General features: G+C 36.9%; 1 protein-coding gene across 1 annotated transcript; it reads right to left on the reverse strand.

Annotated features, from left to right (window-relative positions):
- Positions 1 to 20,034: 20,034 nt before the first annotated feature.
- LOC132034401 (pectinesterase-like) lies at positions 20,035 to 21,989 on the reverse strand. Its single transcript, XM_059424749.1, has one exon. It carries the CDS (start codon positions 21,835 to 21,837, stop codon positions 20,170 to 20,172), a length of 1,668 nt encoding a protein of 555 aa, XP_059280732.1. The 5' UTR covers positions 21,838 to 21,989; the 3' UTR covers positions 20,035 to 20,169.
- Between the last annotated feature and the right edge of the window lie 437 nt (positions 21,990 to 22,426).

Here is a 22,426-nt window from a genome sequence, read left to right on the forward strand (position 1 = left end):
ACAGATTGCTACATTTGGTGAAAAACCTCATAAGCGATTTGAACATGATACTATACTTGAGCCGATGAGAACATTTAATTTGAGGCCACACCCTCCCGGAAAGGTTGTCCCTTGGTTTAGGCATTTTGCTAAAAGGCGATGATGATATTTATAATAAAATCACAAGGTAGAAATTGACGAGCACATGACTATGAACTAGTATGGCTAACAAGCAAACTTGTATTCGTGATTATGAAGTAGTATGGCTAAGAAGAAAACTAGTATTCGTGATCATGAACTAGTATGGCTAGCAAGAAACTAGTATTTGTAACCATGACTCGACTTGATTCAGTTTCTAACTTTAATTCGGAAACATAAATCTGAGCCTCCGTAATCAAACTCTTAAAAGTTTGATACGAGTCTGAAGAACATTATTGTTACGTTTATGGATGCCACACCATGGTGTGGAGTATCGTTTGACTAATTATTTTCTTTTCATCTTGCGAGGTATAAATTAAGCGAGTTCATAGAATGTTGCAAAGATGAGGCAAGGACTTGGATAATTGGACCTTTGGACGAGGAATTAGGAAGGAGCACGAATGCATTAAAGGTCCAAGAAGGTGAGGAGATAGGATTAGCTTACTAACCTATTTCCACCTTCCCCTCTCTCCCTCTCTTTATTTATTTCTTATGACATCTGCTGTAATACTTGTAACTATTGAAACCCGTTGTTTGGAACTTAGTTGAAAATAGGGAAACGATACATATATCGTTAGAATGAATAGGAATCCGAATGTATTTTTAAACTCGGACCGAACAAAAGATAAAGAATACCATTCTACCAAAAAAGGAATTAAAGAAAATATGATTTCAAAAAAGAAGTTTTTTTTATTAGGAAAGGATTTCACATGGTTTTAAATGACTTAAATAGTTCTCAAGAATAAAGTCTTGTTATTGGCAGAGCCCACTTTAATTGAAATAAAATAAAGGAAATTTCATTTACTTTAGTTTTAGGAAAGGATTCAAAATGGGTATAGTTGACCTTCAATATAAGTAAATAGATAAATGACTTGTAATTGAAAGGGAGTACTTTTTTTATAAACTTGCATAAATTAGATTACACTTTTTATGAAAAGAGATACACTTGGAATTTTTTATGAAAACTTATAAGGATAAAAGGGACATGACATTGGACCAAAGAAATCTTAAGTGTGTTTTGGAACGAAAATGGAATGACTCTAAACCTTACACATTTTTAAGGGAAATCTAACTCTTTTTACCTTTAAATAAAATGACTTTTGCCAAAAAAAAAAAAATGCTTTATGATATGCCATGACAGTTTTACAAGAAAGAAACCATTTTAGCAAATAATTATAATCAATCACACATTGAAGCTCAAAGGTCAACCGTATTCTATGGATCCTTAATACTAGGGTGCTTAAAACCTTCCCTTGGGGATCACCAGAACCCTTATCTCGAACTCTATTTTAAAAAGGATTTTTCTCTTGTTTGAAAAAACCCTTTTAACTCGGTTTTCCTAATTTTCCTTATAAGTTAGGTGGCGACTCTAAAAATCCAAAAATCCAAATAGAGTCCACAACCTCTGAGTAGCTTTTATGCACCCGCATAAAAGTGAACTGTAACATATGGAAGCTCCGTTGGGGATTTTCGATGTTCTAACCATAAGGGTTTCAATATAATGTGATTTAATTGTGAATATTTGCTTACTTGTTTACTTTCTTGCAAATATAAATTGGCATGCATTTCATATCATAAACTTCGCCACCTTTGGCAAAAAATATGGTTTCAAAGGGGACATGCGGGCTCGCGGTCTAACCTTCACTAAAAAACTGAAAAAGCCTTTCTTTGGAACACATTGAATGCGGAGTTGGTATGCAGTCGTCCAACAGACGACAACGGTTCACCCTAGGTAGTCTGCTCGGGTCCCTGTCAATTTGAAAAGCCCACTCTAGCATTGACTATGATAGAGTCAAGCCAAATCCTAACAGACTAGCGCATAATGACCTAGACGAGCTTGGATATTTGAGATGTATCTAAGCCCATTAAGAGGCCACCTTGTGTCATGGCAATCTATAGCCCGAAGACACCACATCCAACTATGTGAAAAATTGATAGATGTACATGCCGTTATGCGGACCGTTTGTTCTTGTGGTTGGGAATTTTTCCTTTACTTTTTAGACTTTATTCAAGAGGAGCTCGGAAAGTTCGAGAGACGATGAAGGACCCCCATGATGGTTTAGTTTAGGATTTGGCTTGACTCTATCATAGTCAATGCTAGAGTGGGCTTTTCAAATTGACAGGGACCCGAGCAGACTACCTAGGGTGAACCGTTGTCGTCTGTTAACGACTGCATGACATCCGCATTCAATGTGTTCCAAAGATACGCATGTTTTTAGTGAGCTATCCCATGGTATGTTCTATGTCCCACGCAAGATATGATTCCAACGGTGGCGAAGTTTTATGATATGAATGCATGCCAATTTATATTTGCAAGAAAGTAAACAAGTAAGCAAATATTCACAATTAAATCACATTATATTGAAACCCTTATGGTTACATACATAAAGAAAGTGACGGAGCCCTCTTGTTACGAGTTCACTTTTATGCGGGTGCATAAAAGCTACTCGAAGGATTGTGGACTCTATTTAGAAGATTTTTGGATTTTTAGAGTCGCCACCTAACTTATAAGGAAATTAGGAAAACCGATTAAAAGGGTTTTTTTCAAACAAGAAAAATCCTTTTTAAAATAGAGTTCGAGATAAGGGTTATATGTAAGTCCCTCCGGGAAGGTTCGACCCTATGTTATTCCATGAATACCGTGTCACGAGTCTTATATGTGTGATTTATTTATTTGCTAAAATAGTTTCTTTCTTTCTAAGCTTGTCATGGCATATCATAAAGCATTACGGTTTTTTTTTGGCAAAAGTCATGGGGTTTAAAGGTAAAAGGATTAGATTTCCCTTAAAAGGGGTGTGACACCTTTAGTGTCATTCACCAAGCACCGTGAAAACACACTTAAGATTTCTTTGGTCCAATGTCATGTCCTTTTATCCTTATAGTTTTCATAAAAAATTCCAAGTGTATCTCTTTTCATAAAAAGTGGAATCTAATTTATGGCAAGTTTATGAAAAAAAAGTACTCACTTTACTTACAAGTCATTTATCCATTCACTTATATTGAAGGTCAACCATACCCATTTTGAATCATTTCCTCAAATTAAAGTCTAAATGAAATTTACTTTATTTTATTTCATTAAAGTGGGCTTTGCCCAAAACAAGACTTTATTCTTGAGAACTATGGTAATCCAGGATTTAAAACCATGTGAAATCCTTTCCTAATAAAAAAAACTTCTTTTTGAAAGAATATTTTCTTTAATTCAATAGAATGGTATTCTTTATCTTTTGTTCGGTCCGAGCTTAAAAATACATTCGGATTCTATTCATTCTAATATGTATCCGTTTCCCTATTTTCAACTAAGTTCCAAACAACGACCTTGATCAATATTTACAAAGTATTACAACACATGTCATAGAAAATAAATAAAGGGACGAGAGGGGAAGGTGGAAATAGGTTAGTAATTAATCCTATCTCCTCACCTTCTTGGACCTTTAATGCAATCGTGCTCCCTTCTTTTCCTCGTCCAACAGGTCCAATTATCCAAGTCCAATTTAAATTCTATGAACTCGCTTAATTTATACCTCGCAAGATGAAGACTTAAATAATTGAAAGTGTACTCCACACCATGGTGGCGTCCATATAACGTAACAATAATGTTCTTGAAGACAAACCTATCAAACTTTTAAGAGTTTGATTACGGAGGCTCGGATTTATGTTTCCTAATTAAAGTTAGAAAGCTGTATCAAGTCGAGTCTCCGTTACAAATACTAGATGATTGTAATACTGCTAGTTCAGTTCACGAATACTAGTTTCTTCTTATGGCATCCTACTTCGTAATCACGAATACAAGTTTACAAAGCCATACTAGTTCATAGTCATGTGTCGTCAATTTCTACCTTGTGATTTTATTATAAATATCATCATCGCCTTTAGCGATAACATAGCACCAAGGCGAGAACCTTTCCGGGAGGTGTGGCCTCAAATTAAGCTGTTCTCATCGGCTCGAAGGATAGTATCATGTTCAAATCGGTCTTTTTCACCAATATGTATAATTTTTTATTGCTTTTGATTCGCTTTAGCAAAATATCTTTTTTATCAATAAACTCGGTTCATTTTTCCCTCAAACGTGGTGGTTCTTTTGGCTAAAAAAAATAAAGAAAAATGGCTATTCTACATGTAAATAATAAAAATAAAAAAGATTGGCAGTCTGTGTTTGGCTCATGATAAGCCTCGAGCCTTGGGACCAACTTTGGCTTAAGGCAAACTAGTTCATCCCAAAATGCGGCCTTAAGCTAGAAGTTTGCAAATTTCGGGAATTTTTTTTTTTTTTTTGCGGCTTGCGTAGCTATAGTTACATGCCAGAAAATCCCAACTCATTTACCTTATTTTTTTAATTTTTCAGCCTGAGTATGCAATCCATCAGCCTGGGCATGCGTAAGACAAAAATTAAAGACCATTAAGTATGGCAAAATTAAAGACCTATCCCATGAAAATGGCAACTCAGCAAATTGCCCTAAAATTTTCTACTACAATATTTTAGTTATTTAATGAAACTAAAAGTTAAAATATGATATAAAACTATAGAGTTTCTCGACCGAACTTCTATTGATCCTAACTCATCCTTTTAGAATCACCTCGGGGATAATTTGGGATTTTGAAATGTTTTCATGTATTATACGGGTATCAATTATAAGAACATTCATTTCTTAAGTTGTAAAGCACTAAAATCTTTTTCGCCCGCGGATTCCGATAATGGATGAATTTATTAGGACCTAAAAATTTTACTTTTGAGTAAGAATGATAGCAACCATGGAAGCTACGACTCCATATGAAGGATTTTCGAGTATTAATTTTATGCTAAGATCAATCGGCTTTAAAAGGGAAACTTTGCCCCCTACTTATTCGAGCCAAAAGTGTCTAGGTGGTGGAAGAATGGGGTCAGCCCAATCAAGATATTTTTCTCAATCATTGAATTTGATTTGGAGGCCCAAATTATAAGTCCAAGATGACATGGAATAAGGCTTGTCACACACTCATACTCCAAAATAGAAGTTTCCGATGGCCAAATCGGTCAAAATAGTTTCTAGAATATATATTTAATAGTTATTTTAATCTATCTTGACTTGCGTTGGTCTAAGTGTATGTTGACTTAAGAAAGTCTAAGTGTATGCTTCTAGGAACATAATTCTTATTTATTGAAGTTAAATAAGAAGTCTTGACTAGCTCTTCTATATAAAGGGGTGCTTGTTCTTTCATTATAATTCGCTTTTTGAAGAATATATTATATTGAATAGTTATTTTGAACCTTTATATCATTAGTTTGGGATTTATCTTTCAACCCTAACTAGTTCAAAATAGTTCAAAAATAATTAAATTTTTCTTTCATATTTTTAAATCTTTTATTCTTTGTAAACATGATTAGTTCCTAAACACTAATTGTTGTCAATTAAATTACTCACAAAGCGAATTTAAGATCCGAAAATTGAAATTTTGATTTGGTCTCAAGTAAGGGAGTTAGATTTCTTCCTTATATAATCTATACGTTATTAATTGGATCTTGTCAAGACTTTAGAACTTACGTTCTTGGAAACTCATGGATTGTTCCTTCGAATTTCCCAAATCTTTTTGTTTCTAGGAATTAAACAACATTGCTTTTCTATGGAATCCAATACCTTATATTTAATTACAAATTTGGATCTCCCTAACCTCGTTGTTATCAAGTGGTATCGGAGCGGTTCTATCATGGCTCCGTTCTTGAAACTGAACTTGAGGATTTGTTGAAAAAAAAAAAATCCAAAAAAAAAAGCGAAAATATCGGTGAAATATGAAGAGTTTAATAAAATTAAAAAAAATGTTAAATAAAAAGATATCTAATCTTGGAAAACCCTTTCATCTGTTGTTTTCTCTGTGAAATAGAAAACAAGCATAGGAATCCTAAATTTTAAGAATAAAACAATCAATTTTTTTTTTTAAAAGTTATCAATTTTTTTCTCTTGATAATTCAAGAGCTCATTCATATCGACGACCCAAATTACCCACTCCGTTATGATGGGCACCTACTTTATTATCACTAAAGGTGGCGAACCCTTACCCGTTAATCCATTAATCACTAACAAATTTCAACTTTAATCATTTATTAATTACCAATAGATAAGTAAATGAATGAATAAATAAAACAAGTCATAATTAATAGATAATATAAATGCGGAAGTCTTAACTATTACACCCCCAGAATCTGAAAGTCATCGTACAAGGACTCTAACCAACAATTTCTAAAGAATGAAGTATATCTCAAATATAATAACAAATAATGTCTAGAATGAAATTAGACATCCGGAAAGAGAGATCTTCGATGTGGCATGGCATGGTAAAAGCTCACCCTCGGATCTAATCGAGCATACGCTTCAAAACTAGAGATGTAGCCCGGATGAAATCTCTCGAACACAATCGACCAAAAATGGTGCAACAAGGTAGTATCAAGATAAACACTATGTACCGGCAAGCATCATAGGCTGACTAAGATTAGTTCATGCATATAAGTATAAAATCAACAACATAAACATATAGGCACTCAATACTCAAATCCAAGTCACAGAACCTCTCATAACAGAGTCACAACCTAAGATGAAGCCTCTAAACCACAAGTTTATCAAGTTTCAATAATCTCACCTGATAATCATAAGTCCAAGTTTCGTCCCAGGTAAGTCACTAATCCACAATTAAACTCAATCAATGGTCATATTTATATCACCAAAGGCATTCAACATCCATATCAAAATCGAACTAAATGAGCAAAGATATAATAATGCAAATAAAATCTAATGATGCGTAATGCAAAATATGATAATGTGCAATGCAATGCACTGGCCAATCACTCAACCGTACACACACGCTAACGATGTCATTGCTCGGTTCACGACTGCAGGGGGACCCATGGTGTCATGTACCACTTTCGTTCGGATTCACTCCCGGACCAGACAAACCTCGGAAAAGAACCTGACGACGTTATCCACATCAATATATCCCTCATTTTCGAAATGAACCTCGACCACGAGCCATAATCTAAGCCAGATATGTGCCTTTCCATATATTTGTACGTAACGGTATTTCCAGTCCTCTTATTATCCATGCTCAAATCATGAAGTACCAAGAATCAAATAGTATCACAAGTTCAACAAAAATATTATATTAACTTCTTCACTAATTTCACATCACAATGTATGTCTCAACGTATTCCAGTTCATTAGTATGTATGGACTATGAACAATTAGCAATATCAATGTCAAACACAAGGCGTCATGCCGCAAGTCTTCCAAACCATTTCCATTATGCATGAGTGTATGAATGCATAAATGAGTGTAAACATGGTAAATCAATGCAAACCAGTAAAACAATAGTGAAGGTACAAGTCACAAGCCACAAGTCATATCAAGACTTGGATCAACTCAACCATGAAATAAATCATACAAACCGTCTCAACCAACATAAGAGTCTATGTCCTCTTTCTTCCTACTAACAAGTACGCCTCCCATAACTAAGTCTTGTATCACCAAGAGAACTTCACTTTTCTATATATTATCATCACGAAATCATACATCAAGTGTTCATATACGTACTATCATAAATATATAAACCACAATTCAGGTCTAAACTTAGTATACTTTCTTTCTCCGATAATATATGTCACATTAAGAGAGAACTGAGTGCAACACGACAATTTAGGCAATAAGTCTAATCACAATAACAGGGCAACAAGCCACAATCAACAATAATCAACCCAAAGAGAAATCCATCCCGAAACGCCACAGTATGAATACAACTACACCTCATAATTCAATACATAATGTAATGGCGACGAGCCCACAAAATCAGAAGTCATACCAACCTAGCTAATATCCATCCAAAACACTACGTCCGAAGACCTAATCAGGCTTTCTCCCGTCAATTCTACACAATACATACGTTTCACTAACCAAAGTCTAACTAAAGTAAGCCGTAACCTACCTGGAATGCAGAACAGGAGCCGCGAACTACTCCACACGAGTCTTCTATTTCTGAAGCGCCTCATAACGGTCAAAGTCTAATAATATGATGCTAAGTAAGCAACAAACCATGTATTTAAACAAGGACAACAATTTGGGGAAGAAGACCCGCTTCACTTACTTTACTCTCTTGATTTGAAACCATTCTTTAATGGTGAATTTATCATAACTTCTATCTCTACAATCATTAACCTTCAATCCGTAGGTTTCTAATCAATTTACCCTTCCAAACATATTTTAGGACAAAATTTCCATTTTTATTAGAACCCTAAGTCTCAACATGTAATTTCAACCATAAGAAATCAAATTCACTTCTTAGAAGATGATAATCTATACTTCTAGATGATTAATCAATAACAAAATCAACAGCCCGCCAATTATTTAAGGGTTTACTAATTCTAGGGTTCTAGGATTTTCACCCACCATTAATGGACCTTAAAATAATCATGGAACTTGAAGAAGAAAGGAAAAGGAACAAATAAAGATAGGGACTTACCCTCCAAGATGCTTTCACCAATAAAACGGAGTGAATTTTGCCTCTTTCTCTTCTTGAAAACTTACTTTAGGGTCTTGGGAATAATGGTTAGGAGTTAGAGTATGAAAAAAGAGCATTCTCGCCCCTACTCTCCCAGTAACAATGCCACTTACCCGTATAGCGGCACTGGCTTATAGCGTCTTTTTGTGACTTCAACAGCCCACCGGAAATGGCCGTACTAAAATGGTCATATCTCCCTCATATGGAGGAGAAACACGACGATTCTTTTTCCTATAACTTCCTAATTTCAATAAGGATCTACTAGTTCAAACCTCACCCAAAAAAAGGTCGGATGATGAATGCGAGCCGTTTCTATCCACCGACCTCCGAAAAAAACACCGAATACGAAAGGCGAAAACCCAAACCCATCTGAAACTCTTTGGAACCTCACCAAAACTTGTGGACAAGTTCAAAATCATAATAATAACATGTTGGAACTTCCAAAACATTGACACGGGGTCATCCTAACCCAACGTTGGCCATGGTCACCTCTAACTAGCTAACTTAACTAGCTTCTCCCTCAATGACTCAATTTACACTCAAACCTTGAGGAAACCAACCCAATGACTTCATTAAGTCATAGATCATACTAACAGGACTTGGGGAAGGTTCAACGGGTCAAAACACAATAACGACCCATTATTTACCCATTGTTCGTCCTCGAACGAAGAAAGGGAGTACGAAGGTTGATGATAACCCAAGGACATGCATCATTACCCCACGGAAGCCTCCACGGCAATAAGTGCGCCCTAACCACTATCCGTTCATCTTATCAGACAAAGCTTGTTATAGCTTAGCTAAAAACCCAGTTTCTATATTTCTGTACTCTAACCTACCACAGGAATTGCTACAACACGTATGCGTCATCTAATATATCGAAGTTTGATCATACTAGTCCCAATTTATACCTCTAATGATTACAACTTCTCTAGACCCTTATGATCACCAATGCAAACAACTACTCTTTCTTAGGTTAGTAAACTAAGATTTCATATCTCAACACACTTTGTTTAATACTACTATGTCAACCTTTTACCTATCAACCATTCAAGGCAAGTAACAGTTTATCACGGACTTACCCGAACCTCTTTGTTTCTATCACTTACTTAATACTACAAAAGGACCGCGTGAAACCCAACAACCTTTTCTATTCCACCAACTCATTTACCCTTTTTCCTCTAGATTAATTCATTAGCACACTTTTCATAACATCCCGTCCTATCGGAGCTGTTTAACATCCCTATATTCCTCACATTATGATAAATTTACTATTTATCAAGAAGTCACAACAATATATCAACTCTTAGACCAATCTCAACTACCATCATTTTATTACTTATTCCTCATATCTATCTCAACAAACCAGGACTCATACACTTGCTTCACTAAGTTCATACTTACCCCTTTTCCAACTTAGACAACTAGTTTAACTAAGATCACTATGACTTTAATACGACAGAATTTAACTTAGAGACCGCGAAAATAAGCCTTACCTTAGCAAGATGCCGTACAACTCGGGAACAACCAACAAACATATAAGTAAGCTCAATAACTATATAGGTAATTACGAAAATATAATACAATAAATAATATCATGTCTCACTAGCCATAAGTAACACAATCACCACTAAAGTCTTCATTTTTGTTATCCAACCAATGTCTCCTATAGCCTATGACATGCTAGAACTTACCAATTCATACATAACCCTCGAGTCGACTTCACATTGTACAACCTCAACATAACTCTCAAATTATTAGCTCTTGTTTCGAACAATCCCCTTTTTTATCCTTAATCAATCTTAGTCTAGATTGGAGTTGAAGCTTATGATTTACTACCTCATGAAATCCCATCTTACTATAGGCAAGACTCACCAATTAAACTAATATTTAAAGGCTATTATTCAATTCTCAATGCTAAAGTAGAAACTCATCTTCTCCAACTAGTCCCCATACATTTTCACCATTAATTCAAGCCTAAGATAATAGATAATCATAAGATAAGGCAAGGGAACTCACCCCCAGAAGAAACAAATTCAAGTTAAAAACACGGCTTACTATTTTTCATCGACCGCTATAGTGGTCAGTTGTGAATAAAATTCGGACTAAGTAACCAAAAACAGCGGACCAAAGAGAACTATCAGCCATGGCGGCCATGTTCGCTTATAGCAACATCGCCATAGCGGTACATTTCCCGCCATAGTGGACACCCGAATAATAAATGGCCGCTAGTGGCAAGAGACTCACCGCTACAGCGGAACCGCCGCAGCGGTATACCCTCCGCCACAGCGGTACTACTGAGGCAGTAGCTCGCAAATGTTTCACGATTTTTCACTCTACCACCCAACACTTCATTCGAGGCCTCACACACACAAACAAAACATGCATATTAACGTAAAAACACCATACGGACTCACCCGTGGCCTCGGAATCCCCAACAGAGGTCTAGTTTCCTAAGTCACCCACCAAATGGACTCAATACAACCAAACTTCAAGTCACAACTGGAAACTGAACTTGGATCATGCATCCGACCCAAGAAGATGCATTTAGTACCATACTAGGCCATGCCATAACACAAACCGCTCGCATAAGAATTTAGGGGAAGGGTTTTGTCCATTCGTGGAAGAATAATACAAGGAAGTGCAGATACCAATTGGAATCGTCTAGATACCAATTTGAATGAAGTAGCACGAAAGAATGAATCTCTCGCAGATAGATACAAAGCTCTTCGTACCGATCCGCAAGACTCTACTAGACACGTCCTTGTACAACGAGATTCATGAACCTAGGCTCTGATACCAACTATCACGACCCTAATTACCGATCGTGCGGGCACCTACCTTATTATCACTAGTAGGCGAACCCTTACCCATTAATCATTAGCAAATTTCAACTTCTTTAATTATTTATTAACAGTCAATAGATAAGTAATTGAATGAATAAATAAAACAAGTCATAATTAATAGATAATATAAATGTGGAAGTCTTAACTATTACACCCCCAGAATCTGAAAGTCATTGTACAACGACTCTAACCAACAATGTTTAAAGAATGAAGTATATCTCAAATATAATAACAAATTATGTCTAGAATGAAATTAGACATCTGGAAAGAGAGATCTTCAGGTGGCATGGCATGGGTAGAAGTTCACCCTTAGATCTGATCGAGCAAACTAGCTTCAAGCTAGAGATGTAGCCTGGATGAAATCTACGGAACACAATGCGTCAAAAAGGGTGCAGCAAGGTAGTATCAGTACAAACACTATGTATCAGTAAGCATCATAGGCCGACTAAGATTAGTTCACGCATATAAGTATAAAGTCAACAAGATAAACAAATAGGCGCTCAATACTAAAATCCAAGTCACGTAAACCTCTCATAACAGAGTCACAGCCTAAGATAAAGCCTCTAAACCACAAGTCTGTCAAGTTTCAATAATCTCACCTTATAATCATAAGTCCAAGTTTCGTCCCTAGGTAGAGTCACTAATCCACAATTAAACTCAGTCAATAGTCATATTGATATCACAATAGGCATTCAACATCCATATCAAAATCAGAACCAAGCGAACATATAATAATGCAGAATAAAATGTAATGATGTGCAATGCAAAATGTGATAATGTGCAATGCAATGCATTGGCCAATCACTTAAATTGTACACACATGCTAACTAATGTCATTGCTCAGTAGTCATGACCTGCAGGGGACCCATGGTGTCCATGTACCACTCGTTCCGGATTCACTCCTCGGACCCGAGCATAAACCTCGGCTCCGGAAAGAACCTCGGACGCGGGCCATATCAATATATCCCATATTTTCGGAACGAACCTCGAACCACGAGCCATAATTTAGGTCACATATGTGCCTTTCCATATATCTGTACGTAACGGTATTTCCTGCCCTCTTATTATCCATGCTCAAATCATCAAGTACCATGTACCAAATAGTCTCACAAGTTCAACAAGAAGATTATATTAACTTCTTCACTAATTTCATATCATAATGTATGTCTCAGTGTATTCCAGTTCATTAGTATGTATGGACGATGAACCATTAGCAATATCAATGTCAAACACAAAGCGTCATACCATAAGTCTTCCAAATCATTTCCATCATGTATGAGTGTATGAATGCATAAATGAGTGTAAACATGGTAAATCAATGCAAACCAGTAAAGCAATAGTGAAGGTACAAGTCACAAGCCATAAGTCATAACAAGACTTGGATCAACTCAACAATGAAATGAATCATGCAAACCGTCTCAACCAACATAAAAGTCTATGCCCCTCTTTACTTCTTCATATAGCAAGTGTGCCTCATAACTAAGTCTTGTATCACCAAGAAACTATATTCTTCTATATATTATCATCAACAGTAAATCATACATCAAGTGTTCATCTATGTACTATCATAAATATATAAACCACAATTCAGGTCTAAACTTAGTATCCTTTCTTTCTCCAATAATATATGTCACAATAAGAGAGAACTGAGCGCAACACTACAATTTAGGCAATAAGTCTAATCACAATAATAGGGCAACAAGCCCCATCAACAATAATCAACCTAGTAGAAATCCATCCTGAATCACCACAGTATGAAAACAACTACATCTCATATTTCAATATATAACGTAATGGCGACGAGCCCACAAAATCAGAAGTCATACCAACCTAGCTAATATCCAGCCAAAACACCACGTCCGAAGACCTAATCAGGCTTTCTCCCATCAATTCTACACAATACATACGTTTCGCTAATCAAAGTCTAAATAAAGTAAGCCATAACCTACCTGGAATGCAGAACAGGAGCCGCGAACTACTCCACACGAGTTTCTATTTTCAAAGCGCCTCGTAACGGTCAAAGTCTAACAATATGATGCTAAGTAAGCAACAAACCATGTATTTAAACAAGAACAACAATTTGGGGAGGAAGACCCACTTACTTTTACCCTCTTCAAATGGATGAAACCATCCTTTAATAGTGAATTTATCATAACTTCTATCTCTACATTCATTAACCTCCTATCCATGGGTTTCTAATCAATTTACCCTTCCAAACAGATTTTAGGACAAAACTTATGTTTTTATTAGAACCCTAAGTCTCAACATGCAATTTCAACCATAAGAAATCAAATTCACTTCCTAGAAGGTGATAATCTATACTCACAGATGATTAATCAACAACCCCCCCCCCCCCCCCAATTATTTAAGGGTTTACTAATTCTAGGGTTCTAGGATTTGCACCCACTATTGATGGACCTTAAAATAATTATGGAACTTGAAGAAGAAAGGAAAAGGAACAAATAAAGATGGGGACTTACCCTCCAAGATGCTTTCACCAATGAATGGAGTGAATTTTGCCTCTTTCTCTCTTGAAAACTGACTTTGGGGTCTTGGGAATAATGGTTAGGAGTTGGAGTATAAAAAAGAGCATTCTGCCCCTGTCGGTCGCTGGCAGCGGTCTCCAGACCACTGCAGCGGTACCGCTATAGCGGCCTTTTGGTCGCTGCCAGCGGCCAGCTGGAACAGTCCATACTAAAATGGTCATATCTCCCTCATACGGAGGCGAAACGCGACGATTCTTTTTCCTATAGCTTCATAATTTCAATACGGATCTAATGGTTCAAACCTCACCCAAAACAAATGTCGGATGATCAATATGGAGCCGTTTCTATCCACTAACCTCCGGCGAAAATACCGAATACAAGAGCGACAAAACCCAAACCCATTTGAAACTCTTTGGAACCTCACCAAAACCTGTGGACAAGTTCAAATCATCATAATAACATGTTGGAACTTCCCAAATATTGACATGGGATCATCCTAACCCGACGTTGACCATGGTCAACTCTAACACGCTAACTTAACTAGCTTCTCCCTCAATGACTCAATTTACACTCAAACCTTGTGGAAACCAACCCAATGACTTCATTAAGTCATAGATCATACTAACGGGACTTGGGGAAGGATCAACAGGTCAAAACACTATAACGATCAAACGAGTCGTTACACCAGGCAACTACCATCAATATAGCCAAGTTTCTTTTTGCCTGAGAGAGCTTTGAGCATGGATCTCCTCCATCTTTCATAGCCTTAACCATCAAAAAATGATGAAACAAGGATCATACCGCATGAGTCTGAAGCATAATGGAAATAGGGGCTGGAAGAGTCTAAGACTCCAGTTCCTACCTTCCCAGAGCTTGCAGAAAGAGAGGAAGTTTCAAATGGATTAACCATTGGATTGAAAAGGAAAAAGACTGAAGAACAAGGATCAGATCAAGGTCTCAAACCTATTCTGATACGATATGGAAAAGCAAAGTAAAAGAAAGGAATTGTGGAAATTTTGTGTGTTTTCTTCTATTCACAATGTATCAATTTATACATTAATTTGCAGCCACAGAACAAAAGGAAAAAAATATTCTTTGTACAACTGGTTGTTTCCTGTGGGTAGCCTAATAACAAACTATATTTGAATAAATTTCTACGCTATTCTATTTTGTATTCTACTGATTTCCATACGTATATTTGTAAAACTGTTTGGTAAATTCTGTGCAGCTCATGCATTGGGCCTCGTCATCTATGATTTTGGGCAATTCACATGAATGTTCCAATCTTGGGGTGGTCTGAAAATTGTTAGAAAATATACTATTAACCATGTATTTGGATATAGCATTTATTATAGAACAATTACTTATTCAATTTTTAATAAAGAGTTAAATAGATCATGTACTAGTATGTGTGTCCTTTGCTTATATAGTAGATGCTTTAGTGTATAGAGTTTAGCTTATACAAGGAAGATTAAATCACCGGTTCTTATAAGTATAAAGTTTATGTTCACAATTTAAGATGGAACTTGGACAAAGCCATCGGTATGATTGTAGCACAAGATTAATATAATGTATCTTCATTATGGGAACGGTATAGTTTTGTCTTCTTGTGCTAGTATATTTTGTGTGTATTGAACAGACCGAGTAGAGATAAGTGTTTTTGTACTGAATATATAAAACAAATTCTCTAGTTCATTAAATGCACTAATACTCTTAATCTTGATATAATTATTATGATCAATGTGATTTGTTCATTATTTTGATTTATTAAAAGGTACGACTCAATTGCTGGTCTATGTATTCTTGGTAAATTGGATAATGGCAAAATACATTTGTGAAATAATAATTAGTTGATAGAATCCATGTCTCAACTTTGAGATTGATGATACCCCTTTATGAATTCTTATAAGTTTCATGTGAAAACCCTGCAGGTGGATTTTGTATCCGTCACATGATCTAAGTTAAGCGGAAATATGAAGGATTCAATTAGTCAATGAATTAAATTGTTAGTAATTTAATTTAATTGATTGGTATCTGTAATCTTAACATAGGGAGTTAAATAAGATTTAATGAAAGATTTCAAAATTGAACTGAGGAGTGCAGTTACGATTTTTTAGTGGAATAATTCATAATTTATTATGGTAGGATTAATTCAGATATTTCGAATTAATTTCATAATAGGAAGCCTCGTTAATTAAATTTTGTGGTCCCTGTTGTGCCCGAATAATAAAGAATTAGATGGAATATTATTTCTTGATGGAAAATAAAGACCCAGCAGGTTTTGGATAAGGGTGAAAGCCCTAAAGCCTGTAGTTATAAAACAAGGGGTCTTATTCCATAAGGAAAAAAAAGGGTTTTACAAGTTTCTACACTTTTTCCGTAGAAATTTGCCCACACGAATTTCATAGATTCTGGTATTATTTGGGTTACACAGTAGAAGACCGTGGAACTGGAGGACAATCGCGTGGATGACTTTTACTCGTGCTTGAAGGCTAAATTCGAGGTTGCATTCACGCTTCAAGAGATAAGTATCAATTTTATGTTTGATTAATATCTTGATTATGTGTTGTCTATATTACATGCAAGATCGATCCTGGCTATTTGCTTCCGCTGCATATGTCTGTATTCCATCAAAAATACCTCTGACATTGAAAAAACAAAAAAGAAATTCGGATCTATGACCTATTTTCGCAAGGCAAAGTTTCATAGGAATCTTTTCGGGCAAAGTTTCATAGAAACTACATAGAAACTACGCCTTGTCGGGCAAAGTTACATAGAAACTATGCCTTGTCTGGTATAGTTTCGTAGAAATTGAGTTATGTGGCATAACTTTATTTCTACAGAACTTATGCCCGACAAGGCAAAGCTTCATTTCTACAGAACTTATGTTGGATAAGGAAAAGTTTCTATAACGTACGCCGAGCGAATTAATTACAACATAACTTATCCCAGATAACTCAATTTCAATAGACTGTGCCGGACAACACATAGTTTTTGTGTAACTTTGCCCAACAAGGCATAATTTCTATGAAACTTTTCATTGCGATTTTTTTCCGACTCTACTGGGGATCGAACCCAGAATATCTAGTTTCGTAAACCAACGAATAAGGGTACTTTTGTTACACCTCGGCCATTTCGTGATGTTGCGTCGTGAATGGACTGACGTCGGTCAAGGTGGACACGAGACCTTCGCGACTATAAGAGGGTGATTGGCAGCCTTAATGTATAGACAATAAGATTTTTGAGTCATCGGATTTGGCGAAACTAGGCTCGTCATGAAAATGAAGTATAAGTTATGTTTGGAAAGGATTTCATGGGTGTCGAACTAACGAATGTTTAGCGAGGATTTAAGGACGAGTTATAATGTCTGTTAGATCGTTAAGGAGGTGTCGCACAAGCACCAAGAAGGTTCCATAAGGATTCAAGATCGAACGAAGCGACGAGAACGAAATCGGGAAAATGGGGGATTATACGGTCATATATACGGACCGTATAATTTATACGGCCCGTATACTTGACCGTAGAACCCTTCCAGTGAAGGGTGAATTTTCTGGAGATTCTGGAAGGAACATACGGTCCAATATACGGACCGTATAAATTGTACGGACCGTATATTGAACCGTATATTCCGGGTCAGGTCCGGATTCTATTTTTATATATGCACGATTTCTCCTTCTTTTTCTCACTTTCCACTTCTCAAACACTCTCTAAACCTCTAGAATTTTCTCCATATCACCTTAACACATATCCAAGGAGGGAAATCAAGGATCAAACACCAAAAGTTGGCGGAATTAAGGGTGTGAATGCTTTTCAAGGGTAGATAGAAGTCGAGAATCTCTTCGGTATTGAGGCGGAGTCCTTCTCAAGTGAAGTATTCTCATTCAAAGACCATCTCTACATAACCAAAGGTGAGTATTACAATTGTTTCATATTAGTAAGGGTGTTGAGTAGTTGAAGAACTTGAATTAGAAACAAGTATTAAATATGAGCCTGAGTATGCAAATAATGGTATATTGATTAGAAGGGTAGTTGAATTGTGATTCATGGTATGATACAAGTATAATTTTAGTATAAATGGTGTTAATGATGTCGAGGAAGTATTATGTGAACGATATACGTGAAGTTGCGTTATAGTTATGGTTATGGAGGATTCCGGAAATGAGTTTGGAGATTGAATAATGTTTAACTTTAGGGAATTTGCATATTATGATGTTATGGACATCGTTGTATTGTTTGGGAGCTGTTTTGTTATGTGAGGGAAGTTGTCAAAATAAACGAAATGCTGCCCAATTTTCGTTAGCCTTATCCGTCCTAGTTTAGGCTTAAGCATACCTTCAACAATCTAACCTTCGTACGAATCCCTTTGTATGTAGAATCGTAAGTCGGAAGGAAAGCTTTTAGTCGACGTCGTTAAGGAGATACAAGGTATGTGAGGCTATCCCTTTTCCCTTCAAAGGCATGACTCCCATATGTTAACCCCATATATGTCATTTCCCATATTTCTATTCCTAGAAATGCCAAAAGTTTACAGTTCCTGAAGAATCTTACAATGACTCCGATTCGAAAGATTTTCAAGCTTAGCATTCTAAATGATTTCATGACGTGACTGAGTGGGCTATAAAGCATATGGCTTCCGCTGGTGTCCGAGCGGGCCATATAACATATGGTCCCAGGCTATAAAGCATATGGCTACAGCCTATGTCTGAGCTATATAACATATGGCCTCAGTTTATGTCATGGATTGCCCCGGACACGACCAATGATGATGATGACGCCATAATGTACTCGGAGGGTTACGACCTTACGTCACTCCGAGAGAGCGTATCTTTATTTGGGCTCTCATGCATGCTACGTATATTATATGTATATATATGATATCATCCCGGACGCGGGATGCCCGGACGCTGGCTATATGGATGATGGATCGGGCCGTACGTTCCACGAAAATATATTGATATATGGATCGGGCTACACGTTACGCGACAATATATGATATGATACTTACGCGTATGCATGCATGGCTCCGCCTTAAGAAAAGCGATCACGATTACCTTCTCATATTTACTTTATTTTCTTGTTCTACTGTTACTTTATGATGTATGCCTTACATACTCAGTACATTGTTCGTACTGACATCCTTTCTTTTTGGATCTTGCTTTATGCCCACAGCGTAGACAGGAGACGACCCGGCTTCTAGAGTCGGATCCGCTTGCACCGAGCACTTCCATGTAGGCGGAGGTCTTTGTCTTTGATATATTCTTTTGTGTATATATTTGGATGCGATGGGGTCCTGTCCCATCTTCATGACTTTAGAGTTTCAGTTAGAGGCTCGTAGATACCTGTATGTGGGTAACGGAGGTTATGTGACTCTTGATGTATAATTTGCATATTATTCTTTTGCTGCCGCGAGGGCTTACACATGTGGATATGTATACATGTTTTATGAAGCATATATGTGTACAGGTTAAGACGATAGTAGTATGATGTGTGGTGCTCGGTAGTCAGCTCCGGGTACCCGTCACGGCCCTCTAGGCGGGTCGTGACAACTTTGACCCACAAATTTCATTGATTGAGAAGCAAGGGCAAAAATTAAAGACCATCAATTTGAGGGTTAAAGTGGAAGGAGGGAGAATTTTCTAAAAGGTAATATAGTCTCTCAACTTTAAAAGGTTATTAATTTGATCTTTCAACATTTTACTTTGGAGTTCCCACTTTTATATTAGTATAGATATTGCTCGAGATACATAGACATATACATTAGAAACAAAATATAAGTATTTTTAGTATTTATTTTTATTTTGTATAATGTTGACTTGAGCTGATTTAAATGGATAAATATAGCAGGTAAATTTTTATATAGGCAACCCCAATTTGTTTGCTGAGGCGTGGAAGAAGTTGTTGTTGTAGTAGTAGTATTACAGCACAGTTTAAAAAGCCAAGCTATGTGTTGCTCAATAGAAAAGAACATATAAAAGAATTGGATGAATGAGATAATTTTTATTATAAAAGAATTGGATGAATGAGATAATTTTATTGAAATGAAGGAGCAAAAATAGAGAGGTAAAACAAAATAGTCCAATTAATGGACAAAATAAAAAGAAGAGGAAAAAGAAATACATAATGAAGGGTATATGTGATTAATTACATTACACCTTCATCATGCCAGGCTCATAGGGAACATCAGCCTTTGGAAGCCAGGTTTCTTCGGAGTTAAGAAATTTACTGGGAGTGAATTTATTAATCTCGTCTCCTGAAAGGCCCTTCTTGTAACCTCCCCAGTTAGATACCCTTTTGTCAAGTGCTGCACCTGGACCTCTATTCTGATACTCAGTGTAATAACATGTGTGTAGTCCAAAATCACTTTGGTTCCATGGTGCCCATCCTGTTGGATCAATGAACCCATCGATAAATGATTGCATGATAATGGTCCTTGAATACTCCTTCCATGGACGTCCAAGATATGCCTTGATTGGTGGTTGTGTGCTAGTAAATGCTGGCTCAGCCTTGATCTCACAATTCTGGATAACGAATGCACCTGATGACTTTAGGTCAACCCTTCCTTGAGCAGTGATCATGACAGCTTGGTTATGACCTGGTTTCCTCACAATCAACTTGCAGTTTTGGAACACAGCAGATGCATCGCCAAAGATGAAGTCGATGGTTCCTGATATGGTACAGTCACGGTAGAACTGTCTATAGCCATGAGCGTATAAGGTATCTTGGTGCCCATCTATTTTGCAGTTGTAGATCACTGAGCGATCAGCATTCACCCTCAGTGCAACAGCTTGTTCTTTCTCTGGTCCTGCAGTGTTCTCGATTCCCATATTCATAATCACCGCACCCCCTCCAGCCACGCAAAGTGAGCAAGTATGGTAAGTCGTCATGTTTCCACCATTCTTTACCCCCAGGTTACCTGTTATTATGGTCTTGGTTGGGCCTTCACCAATAAGCGCAATATTTGTCATGCTGTTCTCGACTGAAACGTGCTCCTTATATGTACCGGCCTTGATGAAGATAACGTAAGGTTCTACATTCTTCTTTGGCACGGCATTAACTGCAGCCTGAATGGTGTTGTATTGTCCGCTCCCATCTAGAGCAACCACAGCATTTGGCTTGGCACTAGAAATTTGAAGGAGCTTACGGTTCCTGGCTTCGACAAATTCATCATGACTACTGGTTGTTAACAATTTGCGGCTAAGGCCTGTAGTTTGACTGATCAATTCACCGAAGCTGTCGACCATGTGAAGCCCATTGATACTCAGCTCCCGAGTTGTGTTCAGTAGCTTCACCATTTTCGCACGGGTTTCACCTTGTTCTGTTTTGCTAAAAGCATCCAAGCAAGTTTCTTCATAAGTAACCACTGCGCTAAGCCACGTCTTTATGTCATCCACAATATCCTTGATCTTGGTGAAATCAATGTTATCCATTTTCATAACAGAGTTCCTTAGATCATCAACGGCAATATTAAACATCTCTTCACAAGCGAGAAGAGCGTCTTTCGTGTAAGGATCACTGGCAGCTTTCTTGATTGTTTCAGTGTTCATGATGACATTCTTTATGTCTGACACAGTTGCTTCGAATGCCACCTTGATGTAATCCTTTGGGTCAGTGACATTCTTGGCTGCTGAGAGGGTTTTCTCACAAGTTTGTTTGTATGGGGTGGGTTGGCACATGGATTCAACTGACTTTGTGGAAGTTCCAACTTCTTTTGAAGATGAGTTTTCGTCGTGTCTGGTCAGGGTGACACATGCTGCCACCACACAAGCCACCACAAGAACTGAAGCTATACCACCAATAAATACCTTTTTTCCCATTTTTTAGTTTTTCTTGTTTTCTTCTTCCTTTTTTTTTTTTTTTTGGGCGGAATTTTAAGGGGGGATTCCCTATTATACAACCCCTTTGGTTCTTCTCCTTAGCGAAGAACTCAGAGGGGTTATTGAAGGCTGTGTTTATTTGCTTTTGTTTTTGCCTTGTGATTTGTGTCTTATTTATAGTGAGGAGGAGCGACAAGTTTGTGTGGATTACCTTAATTTTCTTGTTGGAATACGATGGACGATACCGCAATGAACTGCTTTCCTCTCGGTATGCTTTTACTTTGTCAACACTGTCGCATGATTTGTTCCCTCCCTTTAGTTTTCCACAAAACTTGAGCTCCCATTCCTTCCTCAGCGAACCCCCTATTCTTTCGTCTCAAATTAAATGAAACAATTTTGAATATATAAACAAAGTTATTTTTGTTAAATCTTCAATATGGACTTCCCTCTGTAATACTACTCCCCCGTCCCAAAAAGATTGTCTTATTTTCCTTATTAATTTGTCCCCAAAAGATTGACACATTTCTATATTTAGAAACAATTTAAGCCTTGGGTTAAAATTGTCCCTTATCTATGGGAGTAGGTTCAT

This window comes from Lycium ferocissimum, chromosome 10, assembly GCF_029784015.1.
Source record: "Lycium ferocissimum isolate CSIRO_LF1 chromosome 10, AGI_CSIRO_Lferr_CH_V1, whole genome shotgun sequence".
Classification (NCBI taxonomy): Eukaryota; Viridiplantae; Streptophyta; class Magnoliopsida; order Solanales; family Solanaceae; genus Lycium; species Lycium ferocissimum.

Bases quoted from the DNA above. Each gene is read 5' to 3' on its own strand.
- LOC132034401 (XM_059424749.1), bottom strand. From the start codon at position 21,837: ATGGGAAAAAAGGTATTTATTGGTGGTATAGCTTCAGTTCTTGTGGTG.